We start from the raw sequence: 22,402 nt of genomic DNA, 5'->3' as shown, positions 1-22,402 counted from the left end.
TCTTGAAGTCATTCCAGCGACGCATCTTTAATTCGCATCCAAATTCGAGTCAAAAACAAAAAAAGATAAAACCATTTAAACTGTTACATACCTACATCTAACGAAACATGCAAATAATTTGAACAATATTAATTTTTATAAGTATTCGAATGAAAAGGTTCCATTTTCGAACTAAAAAAAAGCGTGCACTTTTTAATAAATAACGGTTAAATTAATTGAGCGTAAATACACCGCGTATCTATTTAGAGTAAGCTATTTTATAGATACTGTATATGACTCGAATGAAGAGAATAAGGTTTGTTGGAATTACGCTGGTTGCAATATTGAAAAATTGACTTCCAAGAAAAACAAATTTAAAGGGGGAAGTGCCCGTAATGCTGCCTTAAACCTATATTCGGAAAATGAAAACTTTGCATCAATTAAAATTTTACTGGCCCCATAGTGATTTTGTTTAAGTCATTTTAATTATTTAATAAAAATTTAAATCAATAAAAAAAACTATTTTGTTTTGAAAAATGCATGACGATGTTCTTCCTTTCATTTTTTTGATGGACGCTTGGCATCCATTCATATAGTAAAATGTTCATAAAGTTGTCGCAAATTTTGACGATGAACGTAAGAAAGGAATGTGTAGAATTCCTTATCGTTTGTAGCTACTGATTTGAAGTTTTCAAATTAAATCTCTGCAATTTTCGTCTAAAGTGAAAAGCTAAGCTTTTATCCGTACTTCAGTGTAAAGTTTTATTGCTTAGTATGCAAAAGTTTTAGTTACAAATTTAAAATCTATCCATGAATATAACCAACCTATATAACTAATTAGCTCAAAAAACATCACAGGTGGACAGATGCCAATTTAGATCAGTGATTTCAGTGTTTATAGCTTTTTCCAAAGTTGGTAGGTTGTAAAGTGGATATGTTAAGGAACGTTTGCGCAAATAGCTTTGCTGTTCGAGAATCGTCCGTTCATTAAGAATGTGCATGGTTTTAGAGGATGGGGATGCTAATATTATGATTAATTAATACATTTACATTTATTATTAATACTAAGAAAGTAGTTTTTGGATTCAATTTTAAACAAAAAATAACAACAATTTTTTCAACAGATATATTATATAAAATTGAAGTCTTTTTTATATATATATAATATATCTTCAAATGGTTGTTACAGTGCATCCCTCGTAGTTTGCAAATATTAAGAGCAAAGTAACTTATGCTTTAAAATGCGAAACGGGCCGTTACTATGCCATCGCTGCATTTGAAGTTAGTCAAGGTTATGGAGATTTGATTTTTTATTCTCTACGCGATTCTCGCTCTTTTTTTTAAACAAGAATTCAAAGTTTTTATTTGTCATTTACTATTTAATCTTTCTGCATCTGGCTTTTCTGTAGTTCGTTTGTTGTGTATATTTGCCGTTCGAACAAGTGTAACCAGTAAACATATGATTCATTCATATAAAATGATTTTATATATATATATATATACATATATATATGTATATATTGCATTTGCCTTGTTACATATATGTACATGCGATATGTATATGATATATATATCCATATGTAAATACATTTGTACAAACATATGAACTAATATATAAAACAGAAATTCTTTTAAAGCCGGTTACACCTAGTAGTTTTAACAAGTAATTAAAATGAACGAAAAAAGATCTGGTTTGTCTAGTCAACATAAATAACAAATCTTGAAAAAAATTTCTTTTCAATCTAAGATCACTTTCAAAAATTTTCAATATTTTAATTTGGACTTAAAGCCCTAAGCATATTAGTTCGGCCAATACCTCAATAACTCAAACTATATAACTTGAACTACAAATAATATTTATGCGTTACCTACACGTATGTACACACACATATGTGCGTGCACACCTACAACTTTTTAGCTTTTGTTAGTAATTTTTCTAAATAAATTAAAACAGAGAGGCTTGTGCCAGAAAAAACCCTTGAGAAAAAAAACAAAAGCAAATGTATTTAATTGCACTTAATACAAAACTACCAACTAGTTATTACGCACTGTAAATGGCTTTTTAGTGTTTCCGCATTAGATATTTCCATACGTGCGCGCCACTGAGCGCGCATATGCGTACGGTTCGTATATAGGCATTATTTTCAAGAAGTTACTATGAAACCTCTTATGCTTTCATGTGACCACTTACGTACAAAAATTTATGCGAGTGAGTGACAATTGCCTTAATGTGTTAAACTGTATAAGAAAACATTAAGGAAAAAATTATATAAAATAATAGGTGGTTTCATGTGTATTGGTCATTTTTCTGCTTGAAAAAGACATTTATTGGGAAAAATTGATACAATGCATATTAATGTAAAATGTTTCCCATCTTTTTGGCAATATGGTGCTACAATGTCGAAAGAACGATATTGGTTTGGCAGCGACGCAATCATTGACCCATTTTCGCACTTCTTCAGCATTTCGGAACCGTGTGCCAGTCAAGCAATGTGTGCATCGACCTGAACAACTGGTAATCAGAAGGCACTCTTTTGCGCGAGTACGCTGGGTGCGGCAGAACATTCGAGCTGAAACAGTGTACCCTTGACAAGTTGATAGTGCATGCAAACCTCTAGAAATAGTTAATTCATTAACTGCTAAGAGCTTGAGCTCGGTTTTCGTCAAATAAATCTTGCAATTCATTGTTTCCGAGACTTTTTGGTCCTCTCGACCATTCTTTGGCATTGATATCAAAATCACCACTTTTAAACTTTTGAAATTTCATTCTTTCGCAGGTTGCAAGCGGAAATACGCGTCGTATAAAGTACGATAGAAAGCTGGAAGTTGAATTTGTAAAATGGGAGTAATACAAAGTCATGCCTTTTAATTAAGAAAGTTTAATTTCAAATTCGTAGTAGAAGCTACTTTATCAGAAACACTTGAACATTTGCTGACATTATTCGGTTTTCATTCATTTACGAATACGTTAAAGAGGCAGAAACTGTAATTAACCATTTATAGAAGCATTGATTTAAACCCAAGGACGAATTTTTCTACAGCTTTACAAGGGCGTAAGGTAAGAGGAATAGCTCCTATCGAGAGGAGACGTCCACATTTAAAAAATCATATGTGCTAGTTTGAGTTGATGCGTACCAAATGTTCGATTCCAGCCTTGTTAGTGTAATTCTTTACTCTGCATACACGATCTTCGTAATTATGGGATATTCTGGGTTTGTTTTTCCATATGGAAAATTCTTCAACCCATTATTCTGGTTAAAAAGTTGCAAGTTTCGCTCTTAGCTTAGTTAGACACTTAAGGCAACTTGAATTCTTACTGAGAATTGTTATTTACTAAGATATCTCCATTAAGACTAGGACTATCGACGTTTCGGATAGTCCCATTTCTATGGTTATGAGGCATTTTGACCCATAACGTTTGTGAAATCGCTATAATCAAAGTAAGTAAGAAAATTATATTCGGTTGTAGGCGAATCTGGTTTACCCATCAGCGTTAACCTAAAAAGAACTAAAGAACTAAATGTCGATATTCTATAATATCGAGTGAACCAGGTTGACATTCTTTATTTTCACAATAAAAGGGGAAATTTGTATGGTATACGCGTTGTACTTTATGAATACCAAAAAACTCGAAAGAAAAAATTTTCACAGTTCGTATTGCATACACTTGTGTGTGTTGGGTTATCTCCAAATTCCTCTGGAAATTTCGAGGCGACAGCTTTATTTTCGCTAGAAGATGAACGATGCTGTAGCATCTATGCACAAATATGGAAAAAATTGATCACGCCTACCCAATATTGTAGTGTATTAAAATTTAATAATTTTTTCAATAAATTAATAGGACATAAAAATAAACTGAGTTGACAGTTCTTTTTTTTTTTTTTTCTTTTTATTATAAAACATCTTTTTTCTTTATTTGATGGTTGATAATAGTTTTGCTTTCTTTTGCTTGAGTATATATAGCTGGCAAATTCAAAATTCCTGTATGATTTGTTGACATAATCTCGATACTAGAAAGTATTATTTAACAGAATAGTTCATGGGAAAACTACCAAGCGTTATGTTATTTCTTTTAACATTCATATTTACTTTATTTACAATGTGTCAAAAATAGAAATAATCGAAGGATACCGAAGTCCATTTGCAGCTATTAGTTCATTCTGAGACACTACGTTTCATCTAAAGTAAATTAACGGCCCATGTTTTCCTTAAGTTAAAGACGCTGTACATATTAAACGTAAGGAGCAATGCCTTCAGGTTGCTGCAAAAAAATATTTTGTTTTTTGTTTCAAATACTGCATATGCTTATAACATTTTGCTGATATGATTGTAATGATTGTCTTTAGTAAACTTTAGCTCACTCTAATCAATTCCATTCATTCGGATCTCATTCGCTTGTGTTTGCTATCAATAAGTGACGATAAGCAGAAAAATTTTAATTTCAAATCATCTTTCTTTTTTTTTTATTACATAATATAGAGACGCAAAAATAAAATAAATGTATTGTCTATTATATTACAGCCAAGGTAACAGAAATGATGCCAAATCTTGCGCTCGTTTTCTTTTTTCTTTTTTAAATAAAATGTGTCAAAATATTTAATAAATAGTAAACAGAAAAAAAGTCACATAAACTTATAAATAAATAAAGAGAGGTTTTGTAAGTGAGGCAAAAGTAAAAATATGCCAAAATAAATATGAAACAAAACTAAAATGATTTTTTTGCGCATTTAGGAGTTTATTTGAAAAACAAACTTTAAATTTAAATATATTATGTCTGTAAATACAACGACGAAAGCATTATTTGAAGAGTAAGTCAATGACCTGGTTTAGCAAAGTAAACGTGTACTATAAATCAGTGTTGCGTACTTAGAGAAAGAACCCAACAATAACAACAAAAATATCAATAATATTTCTTTTTCATCTTCGTTTGAAAAAAATAAAAAATAACTATAAAGCACTTTTAAGAAGTTTGCGCGTGAAAAATAAAAAAATAATTATGGAAATGTTTGCTGGAGAACCGTCACAGAAAGGCGAAGACGATCTCTCTAAATATATGTTAGACGGTAAGTAAGTTAGACTCTTCCTATATCAACAAATAATTTCCATTAAACTGCTACTGTATTAAGATCACATTGCGGTGGTGTTCACTTATTCATTGAATTCCTCTTTCATTCAGTCAGTTAGTTGTGCGCTTGATAGCTTGATAATTATTATTTTCAAGTGCAAAATAACGTTACTAAAATTGTCACCCTTTATGTTTTTTTTGTTTTTCTTTTATGCGGTTTTATTGAAAGTGTTAAAAGTCGTACTCATACCCAGATATATAAGAAAAAAAATTCGCTTACAATGCCAGTACCAAGTAGTTCGTGCATAGCATTAACACAATACCACATAATATTGTACATGTTATGTTTACAATTGTGTTAATAAGGATTCCCATGACTTTTGATCTTGACTTTTAATGTTTTGGGTGTCGTAAGGTTTACTATTTAATAATCTGGTAGTTAGTAGTATGTGCGTTAGTCGCTCTTTCGTTCGCCGCTGATGATAATGACGCCATTGTTGTTAAATAATTGTCATTATTGAGGGTTAGCATTCGTTTCCTGGTAGATGACTTAATAGATTCACGAAAAAACCAAATGCTTTAAGTTCAATATTATGTTGCTCCCGATACAAATATGCTCTTGAGTCTCAATCTTGTTGAATTATGCAACACAATATTATTGCGAGTAACGTAAAAAACTTTTTGTAAGTCATTGCTTCAAAATTTTTTAACTAAATTGGCTTTCCAAGTGCATATCATTAATTCCTTTTATTTGCGAACGCCGTTTTTCAATTTTGTCCCGAACTGACTTCTACGCAGACTGCCTTAAAATAAATATATTTTTATAATTTCATGAAAGCATTTCCTGCTTTTATACGCATTCCTGAAAATTATATGAAAACGTTTTCTCATAGCTTCTATCAAAAAAAATATACATAATTTCCCTACGGTTGCTTTAATAGAAAAATTTTTGTCTACCGTAAGTCTTCTCGTTGAAGATTTGTGTCACTATTATTCACACGATCAGTGGAAATAATTGAGAAATTTTATATTAGTTACCGCTAGTTGAGGGGTACATTGTAACACGTAGAAGGCAGAAAAGGCCATACGCTACATACGGATCGTCAAAGATGCTAACTTTAAGTGTTTTTTTTTAACTTTTTTAAGTTGCAAAAATTGCGACAGGGGCTTCACTTGAATCTAAATGATAAATCTAATTTTAAAGTTGACATCATCCACCCACAAAAAAGATCATATCATCATATAATTAAAGGCCCGAGAACATATTTAAAAACAAGTGAAAACATTATAGCCGGGTTGGGCCGACTTTTAAATGCCCTATACCACATTGTCTAATATTTTTAGCATAGAACATAAACTTATACCCTGCTTTTATAGGAATTTACTATTATGGGACTGTATATTATATAAATTAGACCTCATTGCAAATAAAAGTTTACTCTCCGTAGGAAATAGTTGTGCCGAAGAGGTTCAAAAATTGCGGAACGTATTCAAAATTCAGTATAGGTAATTTTTATATCAAACTACTATTTCATCATAAAATATTAAAACTTCGATTTTTCTGGCCTAAAAAAGCAAAGTTATTAAAATTTAGACTTCTCTACCCTGCGAAGGATCAATTTTTGTGAAAATCCGTATATAAGATACGAACCAAAAAATGGGTGGAGATGGTCCAAATTTGGTAAACTTAATCTTTTTATCCTAAATTACTATTGTGATCTGATTTACATTGTGAAGCATTGAAAATAATACCTTTTCGTCCTATGAACTTCAGTTTTCTTTATATGAGAGAAGCTTCAAAAGTTGCACCACCCAGTCCAAAGTTTTCATACCAATTTAGAATGTCGAAATAATACTACTTAGTCGTTTTTATCGAGAAAATTTGAGAATTGAAATTTTTTCTATATGACGGGATTTTAAATTGAGGCACTATAGGGATAGTGATTGAAAAAGTGCACCGATTCAAACCATGTTCAAGGGCATTCGTCCTTGCGCCAAAATACGTCAGCGCACCAAATTTCATCAAAATACCTTAGAAATGGCGACCTGTAAATTGAACACAAATTTATCCGGCTAGACATCATACCGGCAGATATTCCTAGATTGATTTAGAAAATGATTTTGAATCAATCAGTATAACAAATGGTAGCTTTTTCTTAAGTCTTTCTGGGTTTTACTTTTTATTATATTATTTTCGACAACCATAAAATAGCGCATCCACCAAAAAAAACTGTAGACTTCCGCACATCGGTATTCATTCTACTTGTGGTTTTGTTCAGAAGTTTGCAAGTAAAGGTCTGCATCCAATCGAAAAACGGCCGAAATGCTTGTCCACTATGCGAAGTCGCCGAAGAGTGCAAGGAAAAAAAACTTGATGATGTTTAATTAATTCTGGACGAGTATGGCATTGAATGACTTATCGGCTGATTAGCGAACTATAGATGAGGCTTGCGCCTATTACAAGCCACTAAGGATTCGAAATTCACTTTCGTGGTGACTCGGTGCCGGAATCCTAATATTATAAAATAATGTTTACAAAGATTATGACAACTGTGGGATGGCATCGTATGTGTTGACATGCAGAAGCCAAAATTAATCAATGGAATTTTAGATCACGAAGTCTCTTAGCAATATTTGTTGTGTAAAGTCCGTTAATTCGGCACGGAGTTGTCGTAATGTTATCTACCATGTTACAAAATTGATTACGTTCTCTTTTGTGAAAGTGCTTCATTACAATGTTTTATTTGATTAACATGCATATAGAAATATGGAATCGCCTTGTCATTGCTACAAAAACTGCATTTAAGACTTTATCCAAAAATCATATGTAAATAAAACGGAATATGTAAAAATGGACATTCAGCTTTTGCTGGGTACTGTAACATTATTAAATATTTTTTCCTTTAAGACGCAATCATATATCGTAGTCTCACCTGAAAGGGCTACAATAAATTCTTCCTTCTATTAACTTTTTGTGTGTTTGTGGTGCGTATGCATAGATGCGTATACTTCTACGTCACTATGTGAAAATATTTATTAAATGCTTTTTTTGTTAACATGAACTGATTTTTACGTAAACACTTTTACGAATGCTTTCAGCGTAACAATAATAAGCATTTTCTTTATCTATATCTATATCTAATTGTTGCGACCTATGTCCATTTTTTTGTTAATGCATAAAATTGAATATGTATTCAAAACGATCTAAGGTTTTTTTTGTGAACAGTGTTTATCATAAATTCATTTCATTTTCGGAATTATGAATTGTAAACCAGGAAAGAAGATTGAAGAAATATTTGTAGAACTGTATACTTTGACTCTCTCTTGTCACGAAAACTAGTGATTATAGTTGCAAATTTTGATCAATGAATGTCTAGTGCGTCAATGCGTTTTATTTGGAAAAATCGTAATCGCAATGGGGAATATGTGAAGAACGGCCCTGGTACTATAAAAGCAGGGCAATCATGAATGTACTAATTACTATAAGTGAATCAACTCATGTGAAATATGCAACCATGTGATATTTTCTATGGAGTCGTTCCATCTGAAGATGCCGGGCATAGTTAGTTATCTTTATCAGCCATTTTCATTTTTTTTTGTCAAAGGTTAGGTAATCGCAATTGTTTCGTAGTGGGAAATTTTTATGCATCGTGAAATAGTAAGGTAAACGAATCTAAGTTCGTCCATAATTTAATTTCACTTTTAAACAGTTAATGCAAAACGAAAAATTGTAATTATAGAGAACAAATTGGCAACATTGCTACACTTTATGATACGTTTAGGATCGACTTTGCATATTTTATATGAAAATTAGACAAATGTACTGTCAGTTTAAACTTTTACAGAATAGAATTGTGGAGGCAGTAGCTAATTTTAAAGTATGATGCAGCCTGTTGCAGCGATTCGTTACCTACAGTTTTTTACAGATTTTTTAACACAAGACAAAAAAACGTGCGAGTGGGTGCAAACTTAGATTTATACGCACACTTTTACTAGAGGGCAGTAGTCATTCAAATGTGTCATAAGTTTGTGTATGCGTGTGTGTGTTTGTGATTATTTATTTTCATTAAAATCACTTGCTAATATTTACAGTCCAGGCATTTCATTTTATTATCTGATCTAAAAAAAAAAAATTGTCCCTTCGGCTGAAACCATAGACATGAACTAAATATTAACTAAATGTAATTTGCATAAGCCGTGAGAATAATTTAGTGTGTTTTGTGATCCCGCATATTTTTAAGTGTCTTTTTTTGAGCTTTAAGTTAGATGGCTAAATGTTTGCATTTACCTACATGGCCAGGGGATAACCTGCCTGACAAAAACTTGTCACAAAATTACCGAAGCAATTTGTACACTTGCTGTACAATATTTCCTGCTGCAGAAAAAATTGCTAAGTCGTCATTTGCTCGTTGTAGTCACTCGACCGGCAAATGTCACAAGTTTATATATAAAAGTAAGATGATACCTGGCAGCTTACACTTTTTGTTTTGTTTTGGTAGTGATGGAGTAAGTTGTTAAGACGTTTGAACTGGTATGTAGTGGAGGTGTTTGCTACAGCCGTGCAATGGGATAACGCAAACGAAACAACCCAATGCAGTTTTGTATATGGTGAAAGGTGTTCTTTATACAAATTTATGGTCAAATGAAAATTACTTTAGCTTGACTGATCATGTCTGTCTTAAGTTTTTCGCCTTTTTCTGTTATTACACTCAGACAATTTACAAGTTCACATATTAAAAAAAATGTCGTTATTTACTTTGAAATGATCGTTTGGGATCTGGTAATATGATCTGCTTTTATTTTATTGCGCTTGGTTAAATTTAAATGTTTCCAAGTAGCTTTAACTTTCAAGTGATGTTATTGGTTATATGAATTTGACTCTTATTGTCATACCTTATAGAAAGATAAACATCAGCATTATTGTGACACGGTTTCATTAAAGTTTTCTTTTCTTCTCAGTAAATGGTGCACCTACATGTCGCTTGCTCTGAGTCTTTCTCGCTGAGAAAGTAATTGTATGCAGCACAGGCTGCCTAATGTATAAACCGTAAAACATTTTTATTACATCTAATGGATTTCGAAGATAAGCTACTGTTTCTCACTTCTAGTGTTTTGTAGACATCGTCTGGTCTTTAATTTAAAGATTTTCAATTGTATGCTTTCTGATCTTTTCCACAAAATGATTATTAATTTTACTTCGGGTTGACACTACTACGAATAACTCATTACTTGCAATTTTATATTTATTAGCGATTGTGTTGTACTCGTTGTGATAGTTTATTTAACAATTTCGATTGATGCTATTGCACTGTTATTAAAAATATCACACAATAAATTCCACATTGTCGTAAGAATAGTACTTAGTTGCAACACTAAATTCATAAATAGAGAAGTCAACTTCATCAAGTATACCGATCGGCTTGTTTAAATTAAAATTGGGACAAATGTGGTTGAAATAATAAATTTGTGATTTCGAAATTTTCAATCTCACTTTCCACACATTATTAACGAAGAACCCGAAAATAAATAGTTTCATATTTATACCCTACAACACGTGTGATATAGGGTGTATTAAGTTTACGCGGACATACGTAACACCCAGAAAGGTTTGAAGCCTGTCTGTCCGTCCATGTAAATTTGTCTTCAAGCTACAGCTCGCAATTTTCAAGATATTTTGGTGAAATTTGGTACACTAACATGTTTTGACGCAAAGACGAATGTTACTTAAGATGGTTTAGATCGGTCAATTTTTCGGCCACTCCCCATATAACGCTCTTTTTTAAAAAGTTGTTATATAGAAAAAAATTGCAATTTTCAAAATTTCTCGACAAAGCTCGCTCTTTAACAATATTTGGACATTCTAAAATAAATTGATACAAAAAATTTGAATCCGTTGGCGCAATTTTAAACGCTCTCTCACATAGTCATTCCTACAAAAACTGAAAATTAGTTTATAATAGTAAATTGACATAGAAATCGACGTTACGTAGGTCTATTTTTTTAATACCACCGAATACAAAGATTCTTCCAACAAGCGGGTTTTCATGAAAAGTGTACAAAATCTTTAGCGTATTATTCCCAAAAGTGAACGATGTAGGGTATCTAATAGTCGGCATTGCTCGAGTATAATTTGTTTACTTGCTTTAATTATAATCTGATCTGATTAACTAAAGCGATCTGTCGTTTTAGATAATAAAGTAAGAATTACAATATTACTCGTTATCCTGCAATTATATATCTGACGTTTGTTTATATATACGCTCAACAATTTTTTATATGCTTTTTTCACACGATCTTGTAGTAGCACGGTTAATCAATATATTTTTTTACACGAACTTTTTATTCTGGCACAAATCCAAAAACTAAGGGAAATTTTAAAATTTTAATAGTGAGAGTTGCTTGACGAAATTTGGATATCAAGGATTATATAAGTAATTTGAGAAACTAAAAAAAAAAAAAAAATTGCTACCAACGGACTTTCTAACAAGAAGAAGAATTTTTAAGATTTCTCGGCAAAAATATGTTTTTAGTAAATGAATATGAAGATACGGATGTCAGGAGATTATTTTTTAACTTTCTTACAAAAAATGAAGTCCCTTATTTGCCACAAGGTTTAAAGTCTTGGTAAGTTGTAATGACACTTGGTCGAGAATAGTAATTGGAGATATAAATTAACTGATAAGTTTGAGCTACATAGGCCTATTTTTCGTATCCTATATAAAGTTTCTCATGAAATGTAAGCCTTTATAGAGCGATAGGATATTATGTTCAATATTTTATGATCAGGATACACAAGAATTATATTAATTGATGCAGGCAGAGACATATCGCTTTAACTTGTTTGATTATTAATTATATTTATAAACAATGTGTTAATACTAATTCTGAAACTATAGTATCAGATATATCTATATATAGCATATATATATTATACAGCACATTATTTGGATTTTTGGTCCCCTTTCATGTCGCTTCATTTTCCGCTTCGCACTGCTTCTGTTGATTGTACGATCACTACCATATATATACTTTACACAAACGGATTTACACTTTTGGATTACATATATAAAAGCAATAACCAACACTCCGACTAGACTAATCCCAATCATTTAGGTAGCACCTATATACCTCCGAAATTAACTTATACCATAGATTTTTGCAAATGTAGAAAGACTGTCGACGTGGTCAATTCCCTACAATTTCTGGGCCAAAAAAGCTAATTGGACAGGAACAGAAATTTATAAAAATTATAAGTTTGAAAAAGAAATGTGGCAGTATATCTTCCCAAATATTGTCCATCGTTTTTTTTGTTTGGCATCATCGTGTAAACGAAAGTGACACTGAGACAGGTCGTTATTCATTTATTTAAAATAAGTGATAAGTGAAAGAAAAGAATGTTTGGTGAATATGATGAGTGGATCAGCATTAAATCAACTGACAGAGAAACAAATAATGTTCAATGAGATCTCATTATACTGCGCGACATACATCCTAAATGTAATATTTTAATACATTGAAGACAAATTGCTGTGCGATGTAATATCTCTTGTAATGTCTCTTCTTGTAACTCCATCAAGAATTTAGCTTTAAATCTAATATCATAACAATATACTAATGCAACTAAGCTTATGATAAAAACGAACGTGAAAGCGATACGAAAAATCATTAAAATTCAATAATTTTTACAGTTTTTTTTCTTCTTTTTAATTGCATTGCCTTTGAATAAATGAGTCAACTGAGCTGAAGTAAACTTTTGCGGAGAGTGGGTTTACAAGAACACGCGTTCAATTGTTTGCTCTCATTTTCTGCTTTAAGGTGGAGGAGTTAAAATGTTACAACCTTTGCATTATGAATTTTATATACATTTATGTCAAAGAATTTATATTGTTCGCTTGCTATTATAATAAGTGCAGTCACATTTTAGTTTAAAATTATCTGCGTTTTTAATTTTGAATTTATACAAATTCAAAACACTGAACTGCAATCATTTTGAATAAGTCTTATAAATAGTTGAAAACTGAACAAGAATGTCCAGTGTTTATACGTCTCTCATAAATGATAGTCAGCATACAATTACTTTTAATGAAAGCGGTGCGAAAACGGCGCTATTTAAACGCTTCTTTTTTTTTTTTTTTTGGAAATATGTAAATATAAAATTTCTGCTGTTCAGGAGTTTAATATAAATTCGAAATTCTATTTGCTACTCTTTAAGATAACTCAGTAAATTAACAGCATTGCAAGATAAGCTAATTTCCGATTTCCTGTGACTAACGTCGGCGGCGGGAAGAATATCGGACTCAGCGTTATATTCAATATATATTGCAAAAATTAATGGAAATAGTTATTTGATATATTTAAGAGAACGAAGACTTTTTTATTAACCAATAAATATAATACGCGTATAGATAATATGTGCTACGAGTTAGAGGTTCATAGTTTTATTATCATTACGGGATAAAGTTAAATTAACATCAATTATAGGACACAAAAATAAATCTTGGAATGTCTATTTTCATTAGCGTACGAATTTCATTTGATTTCCTTATGTTTTCTGTTGAGGTATTTCATCTATGCGGTGCCAGCTGCAGGAATTCGCAAGCACATGAAAATTAAGTTAAGCTGGAACTCAAAACTGATACATATATTCTTATTTTATTGTCAATGGATTACCTATACAATTAATGAACTAAAGTTTGGCTGAGGATGTGCTACCTAACTACATATGATACTAAGATCGCAATAAGAGCACAGTCGAAAATCTTCGTTGATGCCAATCTTTATATAGCCGTAAGTCTTTATATAAATAAAAATGTTGATTGGTCGAAATTCGGAAAATGAAAATTTAATTAAAAAAGTTTAAAACAGTTAAAGCTTAAGCTGTGACACTGGTTAGTGTATATAAATTTCTTAAAAATTTTTCCCGCGCAATCAACATATGCTTTTTCTTTTTTAGTTCAGTGTGACCGCTCACGCGTATTGAAATATTCATATAATAATAAGTCTAGGCTAACCTTACCAATGCTCCGTCTGAAATCGGAAAACAATCTTGAATTATAGAGTCCTGCACGACATCGTTGTTTAATTAGCGCACACTTCAAGCTTCTTTTAATTGACCCAATACAATTCAGTAATTGCACCGTTGACCTGGTGAGGGACTTGATCACAAAAACTCGAAGTAAGCTCATCAACGATTTATCGTTACAATAACCTTTGAAGAAAATCAGAAAGTTTACAGCTTACAAATCTTACATTGACGAACAGTTTTTAAGATGTCAAAGACTATGAAGCCGTGAAAAAGCAAAAAAATAATCGAAAACAAATAGGTTTTGGTCAGTCCTTGAGGATTATTATTGCAATTTTAAAGGAATTTTATAAAAATGCGTTTTCTAATTCTTTTCAAATTCCGATGCTTTGGAATATCGAGAGTTTTGAAGTCACTCTCATCCCCCATGAGCATCTGGGCTTTTCGTTGCGTGCGATCGAGGGTCTCTCACCTTCACACGCCAATTATGTGTGTGTGTAAGTGATGCGAGCATTTCACATTTTTTACATCGCTTTAGAAAACCTAGGGCTTTGATGGGGTCTTTCAATACTTCAAATACATATTCTATCCAATGAGTACCATTTCGTATTCTCATCCCCAGAATAACAAGAGTTGCCGATTCTTTTACATTGACAAAACAGCACCTTTTACTCTATGAATTAAGAGAGAGCATTCACTTTTGGTGGCATTTGACTCACCTCATTCATACATTTTTAGAAGTTCTCTGTTAGGCGTGTCTCTTATCATGCAGCGTTTATTCTGTAGCCCGATGCTACCTGGTCCTTTGTTGCAGAAGAACGAGCGACACAAGTTGCGGTCGACTGCAAATAAGTTAATCGGCTTTTTATCAGTAAAATTTACGTGTGAGTTTTTGTGAATTCCTATAAATTCTGAACGATTTTTCGATTTTTAGGTCCTTTACTACTGTTTCGAAAGATGGGACTCAACGAAGTTTTTTTTAAGCGGGTTAGTTTTCTTTTTTTTCGAAAACAATTTTTTTTATTTGTAGAAGAACACTCGTCACTTATCAGGTGCAAGTTTTTAAGAAGAATTTACCTTAGATGACCAATATCTAAGTAAGTCGGAGGAAGCAAATATCACAAAAAACTTTGGGCGCCCAACTAGAGTGTAAAGCAGCCATTATTTGTTTTTTAAGATTTTAATATACGAGGTTTGCCCAAAAAGCAGGTGACATTTCAAAATTCATGAGCTACGCACATTCGATTTTGGAATTTTTTGCTTTTGTGATGCTGGTACACATGTCCCATGACATTATCAGCCATTTTGCATTTTTAGTTTGTTTTCGACAGATATAAAGTTTAGACGTGTTTTCGTGTGCTTGGCGATTTTTTTCTATTAAAAAAATTATCAAAGGATCTGTATTAAATTTTGTGCGAAAGATAAAATTAAGTGGTGCAACTCACATAAAATGTTGATTGCGGCATTTGACGAGTCTACTTTGAGAAAAAAAAAGGTTTTTAAGCGGTACTCTCCAACGCGTCAACAACCGATGAAAACGTTGAAGCAGTGAAGAAAATGGTTATAGAGAATAGTCGAATCATAATTAGACAAGTTGCTGAGGATGTCGGCGTATCTGTTGCCTCATGGCGTGCAATATTTTCGGATGTTTTAGGCATGAAACGTGCGATAGGATAATGCGCCAGGTCGCGTGTCATTGCTTGTTCGTAATATTTTAACCAAAAACAACACCGTAAACAGGCTTCAGCCAACGCATTCAATGGGCTTGGCACCTTGTGAGAATTTCTTGTTCCCAAAACTGAAAAGACCTGTGAAAGCACGAAGTTTTGCGACAATTAAGGAGATAAGGACCGCATAGCTGAAAGAGCTCAAGGTCATATCAAAATGTGCACATCATAAGTGCATGGAGCATTAGAAAATGATAAGTGAATTTTTGATATTGTATTCCGACGGACTTTAGAAAGTCTTCTATCGGTAAGTAACATGTTGCTATTAAAAAAGTCCAAGGTTATTAATTAAACAAGTTTGATCCTTATTCATCTTACAATATTCTGCCCTAGTGTAACCCAAAGATACAGAATCGTATACGAGTCAAATCCAAATTTAGTACAGTAAATTTACATATCGAATCACTATTCCGTAGAAATTTTTATTATGAAACAGTTACAATTAGCTCATGTTGCCATATGTACATTTTTTTTGTATCTTGCAAAAACATTTAGATAAGAGGGATTCAAAATACAATTCCATTACTTTCAATTTTTTGCACATGCGTTTAGTATGATGATTTTTGACCGATTTTTTTCATATTTTGTGAAAAAAATCAGTTTGTTTTATGCAACACCTTCAAAGCAAGACTTCATTTGAGTTATGGCAAAACCCACTAGGAACTTCAATATATACTCAAGCCGTACAAGGTGGCATAAGGCGTAATGAATAACAAACAAAAATTACATTTTGGCATATGAAAATAGCTTTTATTCGCGTGAAGAGGATTTCCCGCAGAATATATTTTAATATTTCGATAACACATATATATATAAACAAAAGAGAATTTTTTAATTAATTGAATTAGTATTAAAATCTCCTCAATACTTACGCAGCACAGAGATGCATTTCAAATATTTGTACACAATAGAAGTACCCATTGTATGTATATTCTTGCTCAGCAGAATCGATGCAGCCATGTGAGCCCAATCGTTTACCTTTGCGCTGAAATGACAATTACGATTTAAACACTTTCCATCAATCGTTACATTTGATTCGAAATTTTTTGAGATTGGAAGTCATGAAAGTGTATGAAAGTGTTGCTTACATAATATAATATGTCCGTTAAGTAGAGTGTAAGTATTGCCTTTTGTGTACGTGTTGTGATCACGTTTAAGAAATGCATAGGAGCGGTGTGGACTTTCGATTATCAAACAATGTAAGGAACACGTTTGCATTAGTTACGAAATATATGCCTGAGACACGAGAAAAAAAATATACATAATAATAGTAACAATAATAAGGCATTCGGTGGGTTTTACAAGAATATTGCTAGAGACAGATATAATCTGTTTCTTGTTGCTGTTATGTGTGTTAACGCAAATTTCGCTTTATTGTTCAATTAACAGAAAATTAATATAATAAATAAATATTTATATTATCTTTGATTGTATAGCGCACTGAAATATAAATATTACACACCGAGGTGGGTATGGATACACGAAAAATAAGGCAAACATAATAATGGTACATTATAGCGACGGTTATCTGAATAACATTTGAAATGCAAAACAACAAAGTGTGAGAAAATCTGCAAGAATTACCGCAACTCTATGTATTTGTAAAGATGCATGCAAAAGATGGAATTCGAGAACAGCAATGGTAATATACTGCAATTTAGTGGCGGTGCCAAAATATTTACTCGCAGGTGCAAATAATAACCAGAAATCGCTTAAAATATACTCATTCTGTCGTATTTTTTATAATAGTTATATACTTTAGAAGAATAAAGTTCATTTTTTAAATAAGATTAAGAAATAAATAATTAAATACAATTTTTTTGTTTTTGTTTTGAACATGAGAAAACAGAGAGGGAGAGAAATTAGTGGAATGAGCATTAGTGAGCCCTGAGTTGTGTATACGATCCACTGGATTTTCTGCTTGTACTTGATTTCTTTAACTCTCGTTGTTTACTTGTTCCATGTAGCTTTTGCTCATTGTTCAAGTCGTTGTATAACGTGGCATTCGATTTGTGCTGGTTGTATTTTTGGAATTTCTCGTGTTTCAGTTACTGCCTAGCTGTGTTACTGGATGTTTGATAGTGCGCTTGCTTGCATCGTATATCTTATTGTGCACGGTTTCGCGCTGTTAATTTTCTATTGATTTGCATTGTACTTCGCCTTTACATGATATGCCTTGAGTTAAATATGCGGATGAACCACCTGGTGTCCAGGAGAAATCAATAATTACGATTCGTTCGATAGGAAGGAAGGAAAATAGAAAAAAAGAGAGGTAGGGAGATTGAGAGAGAAAGAGAGAGAGAAAGAGAGAGAGAGAGAGAGAAAGAGAGAGAGAAAGAAAGAGAAGAAAGGAAAAAGTCAAAGAAAAAAGAGAGAAAAAGCAAGAAAGAACTTTGCATGGTTGCTAATATTGTTTTGTGATTCGTCATAAAAGTGTTTAACATTCCGTTGCGCATGCGCGACACCGCAGTGTTCACTATAATAGTTTACTCATTGATCTATCAGTGAACTGGTTGTATGTTAAGCGTCCACTTTTTGTGGGCGCTTTACAAACTCTGGTTTCTTAATTCAATGTATATATATGCAATTATATATATATATATATATATATATATATATATATATATATATATACATATATATATATATACATATATGTAGACACAAATTTCTTTTACGCGTATGTTTGTATTAAATATACACAAGTTAATCGTGTTCTCGTTCGTGTTACCTAAGGCTTGATAATAATCGTTGCAGTTAGTCTGTCAAACGTTGCAACTCAGCCAAGTTTATAAAAACGCTCAGTCGCTGCCAGTTTTAATTTCTATTGTTGGATATTTATTATTGTGTGCCGGTCGTGATTCTTTTCTAGGTGTTTTCAAGGCAATCATAGTGCATTGACTTTGGCAGATTGAATAATTCTGGTTCTATAACAAGCTATGCTAGCCGCAGCTTGTGGCAACTTACTTTGGTCCATACAACTACGTAATTGGTTTGAGCAAGGCTTGGCATTGAGTCTATTATAGCGCAAGAATTATAGCTGGAATAATTTTCGCACTTGTCTTAACATAAACTAATAGCCAGACAGTTGATGTTGCAATGACAGAAAAGGAATACACAGGTCGGAATGAATAGCAGCAGCGGAAGCAGCTCAAGTAAAACTGGTTCTTTAAATTCCAAATTTGTGTGTTTGTTTATCAAAGAAACGTATCTACATTCCAATGCCCACACCACACAGGCAAATAAATTTTTGTCACGAGCACAAAACGAATATTAAATACAACGAATAACTTTTTCAATTTTATACAAATTAAAAAAAAAAAATTCTGTTATGACCAATTTTCGGAATTGTTATTAATAATGTGAACTATTTTATAATTTAATGACGAATATTTTAAATTCAAACTCTAATAATTTATACAATATGAGTGACATCACTTGCGGCAAAATTAATCACAGCACTAATAGTGCCAACAATACGTCAACAACGCGTACATCCACCAAAGCTAATAAACCATTTTGTTCTCTGGCATATCTTGCCAAAAGTACTGTAGCCATTAATGGCAACAATGACATAAGAGTCGTCAATGGTCATAGCAATTGTCCGGCTGCGATGCCGAACGTAGCTGTCACAGCGAAGTTAACTGATCGGGGTTCACCGTCGTTACCAACGGAAACTGCAACTATTATAAATGATCAACAACCCTTACAATGGCAAATAACCGACACCGAGAACCTTGCCCAAATCAATAATGCGAATGTTGAAAAGTCTCCCAAATGTAATGGTCAGAACGAAGTTGACAAAGTGGCCGATGTTTTTGGAATTATTAATGAAGAAGATAAAAACGCTCATGGACAAGTTGACGCTGACATCTTAGACGTGAGACGTCCTTGGGAATTGGCTAATGGTAGTTTTGTGCGCCGCGTACCATCATCGTTGATGACTACTCAGCAAAATGCCCTCAACGGTTTGGCATCATTAACGAAATTAAATAGTTTGGATTGTTGGGATTATACTATAGAGCTTGAATGTTTAAATGGACCACAAGGTAAAGCAAATGTATTTAACTAAATATATAGGGATAAAATATAAAATAGAATATAGTTTTATCTATTTATTAGAATTTTAATTATTAATAGCCATCCAGAATACGAATGAGCCTTATTTCCAAATTTATCAAAATCTTACAAGAAATTGTCGTTTGTTTTGTTGTTATGTAATAAAAAACTTTGTTTTTTTTTTTTTTTAATTTTCGGGTCAATACCGTTACCTTGTAAATCGGCATCTCATTACTGTTCGAATGAACTTTGCGTGCACTTGACTTTGATCGCACTCTGATCAATGCTTGTACTCTTTTACAATTACAAAAATCTGATTACATGTATTATGTAAAAATTAATTGACAAATTGAAATTCATTCTATACGCGGTATGTGCGTTCTGCGGTAATTGTTAAAAACTGCCAAATTCTTTAGCGCGACCAATTTATGTTTATTTGTGACATTCACTTTATGCTCGGAGAGGAATTTTCCATATTATTAGTATATTTGCAAAACGTATATAATTAAATGACAAATAATTAATACCATTTATTTACATAAGAATATATATATATATATATATATATATATATATATATGCATGTATATCTGTATGTTCGTATATATAATATGATTTACATGTCAAAGCGAAACTTTATTACGTTTATTACAGTTGTTTAAACATTGATGTATTTGTGTTTGTCTAAGTAATTATATACTGTTAAATATTTAATGTCATTATTTTTATGAAAAGTTATTATAAACTTTTATTTGCTATAGATCGAATCTTTAATACCATACCACGTTAGTCCTTATCATATATCTATGTGTATATCACAAGCTTAAAATGAATCAAGTTTTTTGTTTTTTTTGAGTTCTTGATATTTTCATTAATATCTATTTTAATTTTAGAATAATGAATACAACAGCATACCTGCAAAATGAATGTGGGCAGTTTTCATCGCTAAACTCAAAACAATAGTTAATCCCATTCCTAATTTTGTTTTTCTTCTTCTTCGATATTTTTTTTGAATTTTTCAATTCTATCATTACAAATTTTTTTTGTTTTCTTTGTTAAAGAAAGAGAAAAGGAAAATAGGTCATATATATAAAACCAGAATCTTGTGTCCCAAACATGTTATTATCAACTCGTGCAAACAATGAAGGGCTATACATTGATTAAAAATTTTACTCTAATGTCCCGAACTACGTGTTGTACTAATTTGATAAAGTTCAAATACCTTCGAAAGCGTTGAAAAAGGGGTGAAAGATAGAAAGAAAAGACGAAAGAAAATGGGAAGTGTAATTTAAGCGCGCTTTGCGTATATCTGTTGAAGACAATGCGTGCATCAAACATATACACAAATGCATTTAGTCATTTGTATCTACCTAAAGTGGGTCATTAGACATTTTGTTGGTAAGGTGTTTCTGCGGTAAAACTTACATAGGTACTTCATAGTACATTATCGAAACCGCAAAAAAGGCAAACGAACCTTTCCAGATAGACGTTATAAAACAAACGTACATATGCATGCATAGGTAACTAAAACTAGGTATTAAAACTTTATTTAAATAGAGACAACATTTGAACAGGAAATTATTCTACAGTACTACTTTTTTTCTTTTTCTTTTTTTAGTATTTAAAAAAGAAACTGAAACCAGGAACCTCATTGCCGGGATCTAATAACATGTAGTTGTAAATAATACTATTTCTATCACCCTTTGCAAAATATTTAAATGAACGTTGCGGTAAAAGCTTTAATGAATTCGTTTAAAAATGTTTAATACAATTTTTTCCTTTTATTCACACTTACGCTAAGTACCGATGAATGAATTGTTTTGCCTTTCAGGTAGAATATGCCTCCATTATAAGCAAGTTTTCACTCGGCGTTTGACTGTTTCTTCGTCTCCCTCTCTTTCTCGTTCTCTCTGGTATATATAACTGACATATATCTTTTCAAATAGAAGCGGAAATTGCAATTTCTTTCTTGCCAACCTAATAACTTCTGTACAATGTTTATAATATCGATTTATATGTGACATTATTTGAATTAATCTAACACAACCAAACAATAAAATAGAAAATACAATAAAAATTATTGTCAGTTAATGTGATAATAGTACCAATTTAAGAGGTGTAAATTTTAAATTATAAGGCGCAAGATAAACGTCAAGAAAGACATTTTCGTAATCATTTACTTGAAAAAATGAATTGTATCCTAGGTAGACTGGTAGCGTAGTATTTTTACATATTTACTAGCGAGAGATGGTGGCATATTAGCTTTGTTTCTTTGTTTGCACACAAATAGGAATCTACGCCGGCTGTTTTTTTGAAACGTTCAAGATTACAAAATTGCTATGGAAAGCTGAAACATGCAATGTTAATTAGCATGGAACATTACCATGGAACATTAATTAGCAGTTACTGATCATCTCTCAAAATGACTGGCGATTACGCCTATAGCAAATATTAACCTGAAATTTGCTGCGAAATCAGCACCTCTTAAGGCTTTAGTGCAATAATGAGCTTGATTGATGGATCAAAAATTATAAGCAACTGCGCCTTTCA

At 32.0% G+C, this 22,402-nt stretch overlaps 1 protein-coding gene across 5 annotated transcripts in view; it reads left to right on the top strand.

Annotated features, from left to right (window-relative positions):
- Positions 1-22,402, top strand: part of LOC119637716 — a 116,242-nt gene that overhangs the window by 42,661 nt on the left and 51,179 nt on the right. Inside the window, exons 1-2 of one of the 5 annotated variants that reach the window (XM_038033922.1) lie at positions 17,745-18,065; positions 18,666-19,842. The exons of 1 other annotated variant lie outside the window; for it this stretch is intronic. In XM_038033922.1, coding sequence (XP_037889850.1) covers positions 19,176-19,842 — 667 coding nt within the window. In that variant the 5' untranslated portion in view covers positions 17,745-18,065; positions 18,666-19,175. Of the gene's footprint in view, positions 1-4,700; positions 5,043-17,744; positions 18,066-18,146; positions 18,367-18,474; positions 19,843-22,402 lie in introns of those variants that run through there. 3 more of the 5 variants (XM_038033923.1, XM_038033925.1, XM_038033921.1) reach the window with 3 other exon arrangements.

Source organism: Glossina fuscipes, unplaced genomic scaffold, assembly GCF_014805625.2.
Source record: "Glossina fuscipes isolate IAEA_lab_2018 unplaced genomic scaffold, Yale_Gfus_2 60, whole genome shotgun sequence".
Lineage (NCBI taxonomy): Eukaryota > Metazoa > Arthropoda > Insecta > Diptera > Glossinidae > Glossina > Glossina fuscipes.
The sequence above is the reverse complement of the archived record's forward strand: the minus strand, read 5'-3'. Positions and strand labels throughout refer to the sequence as shown.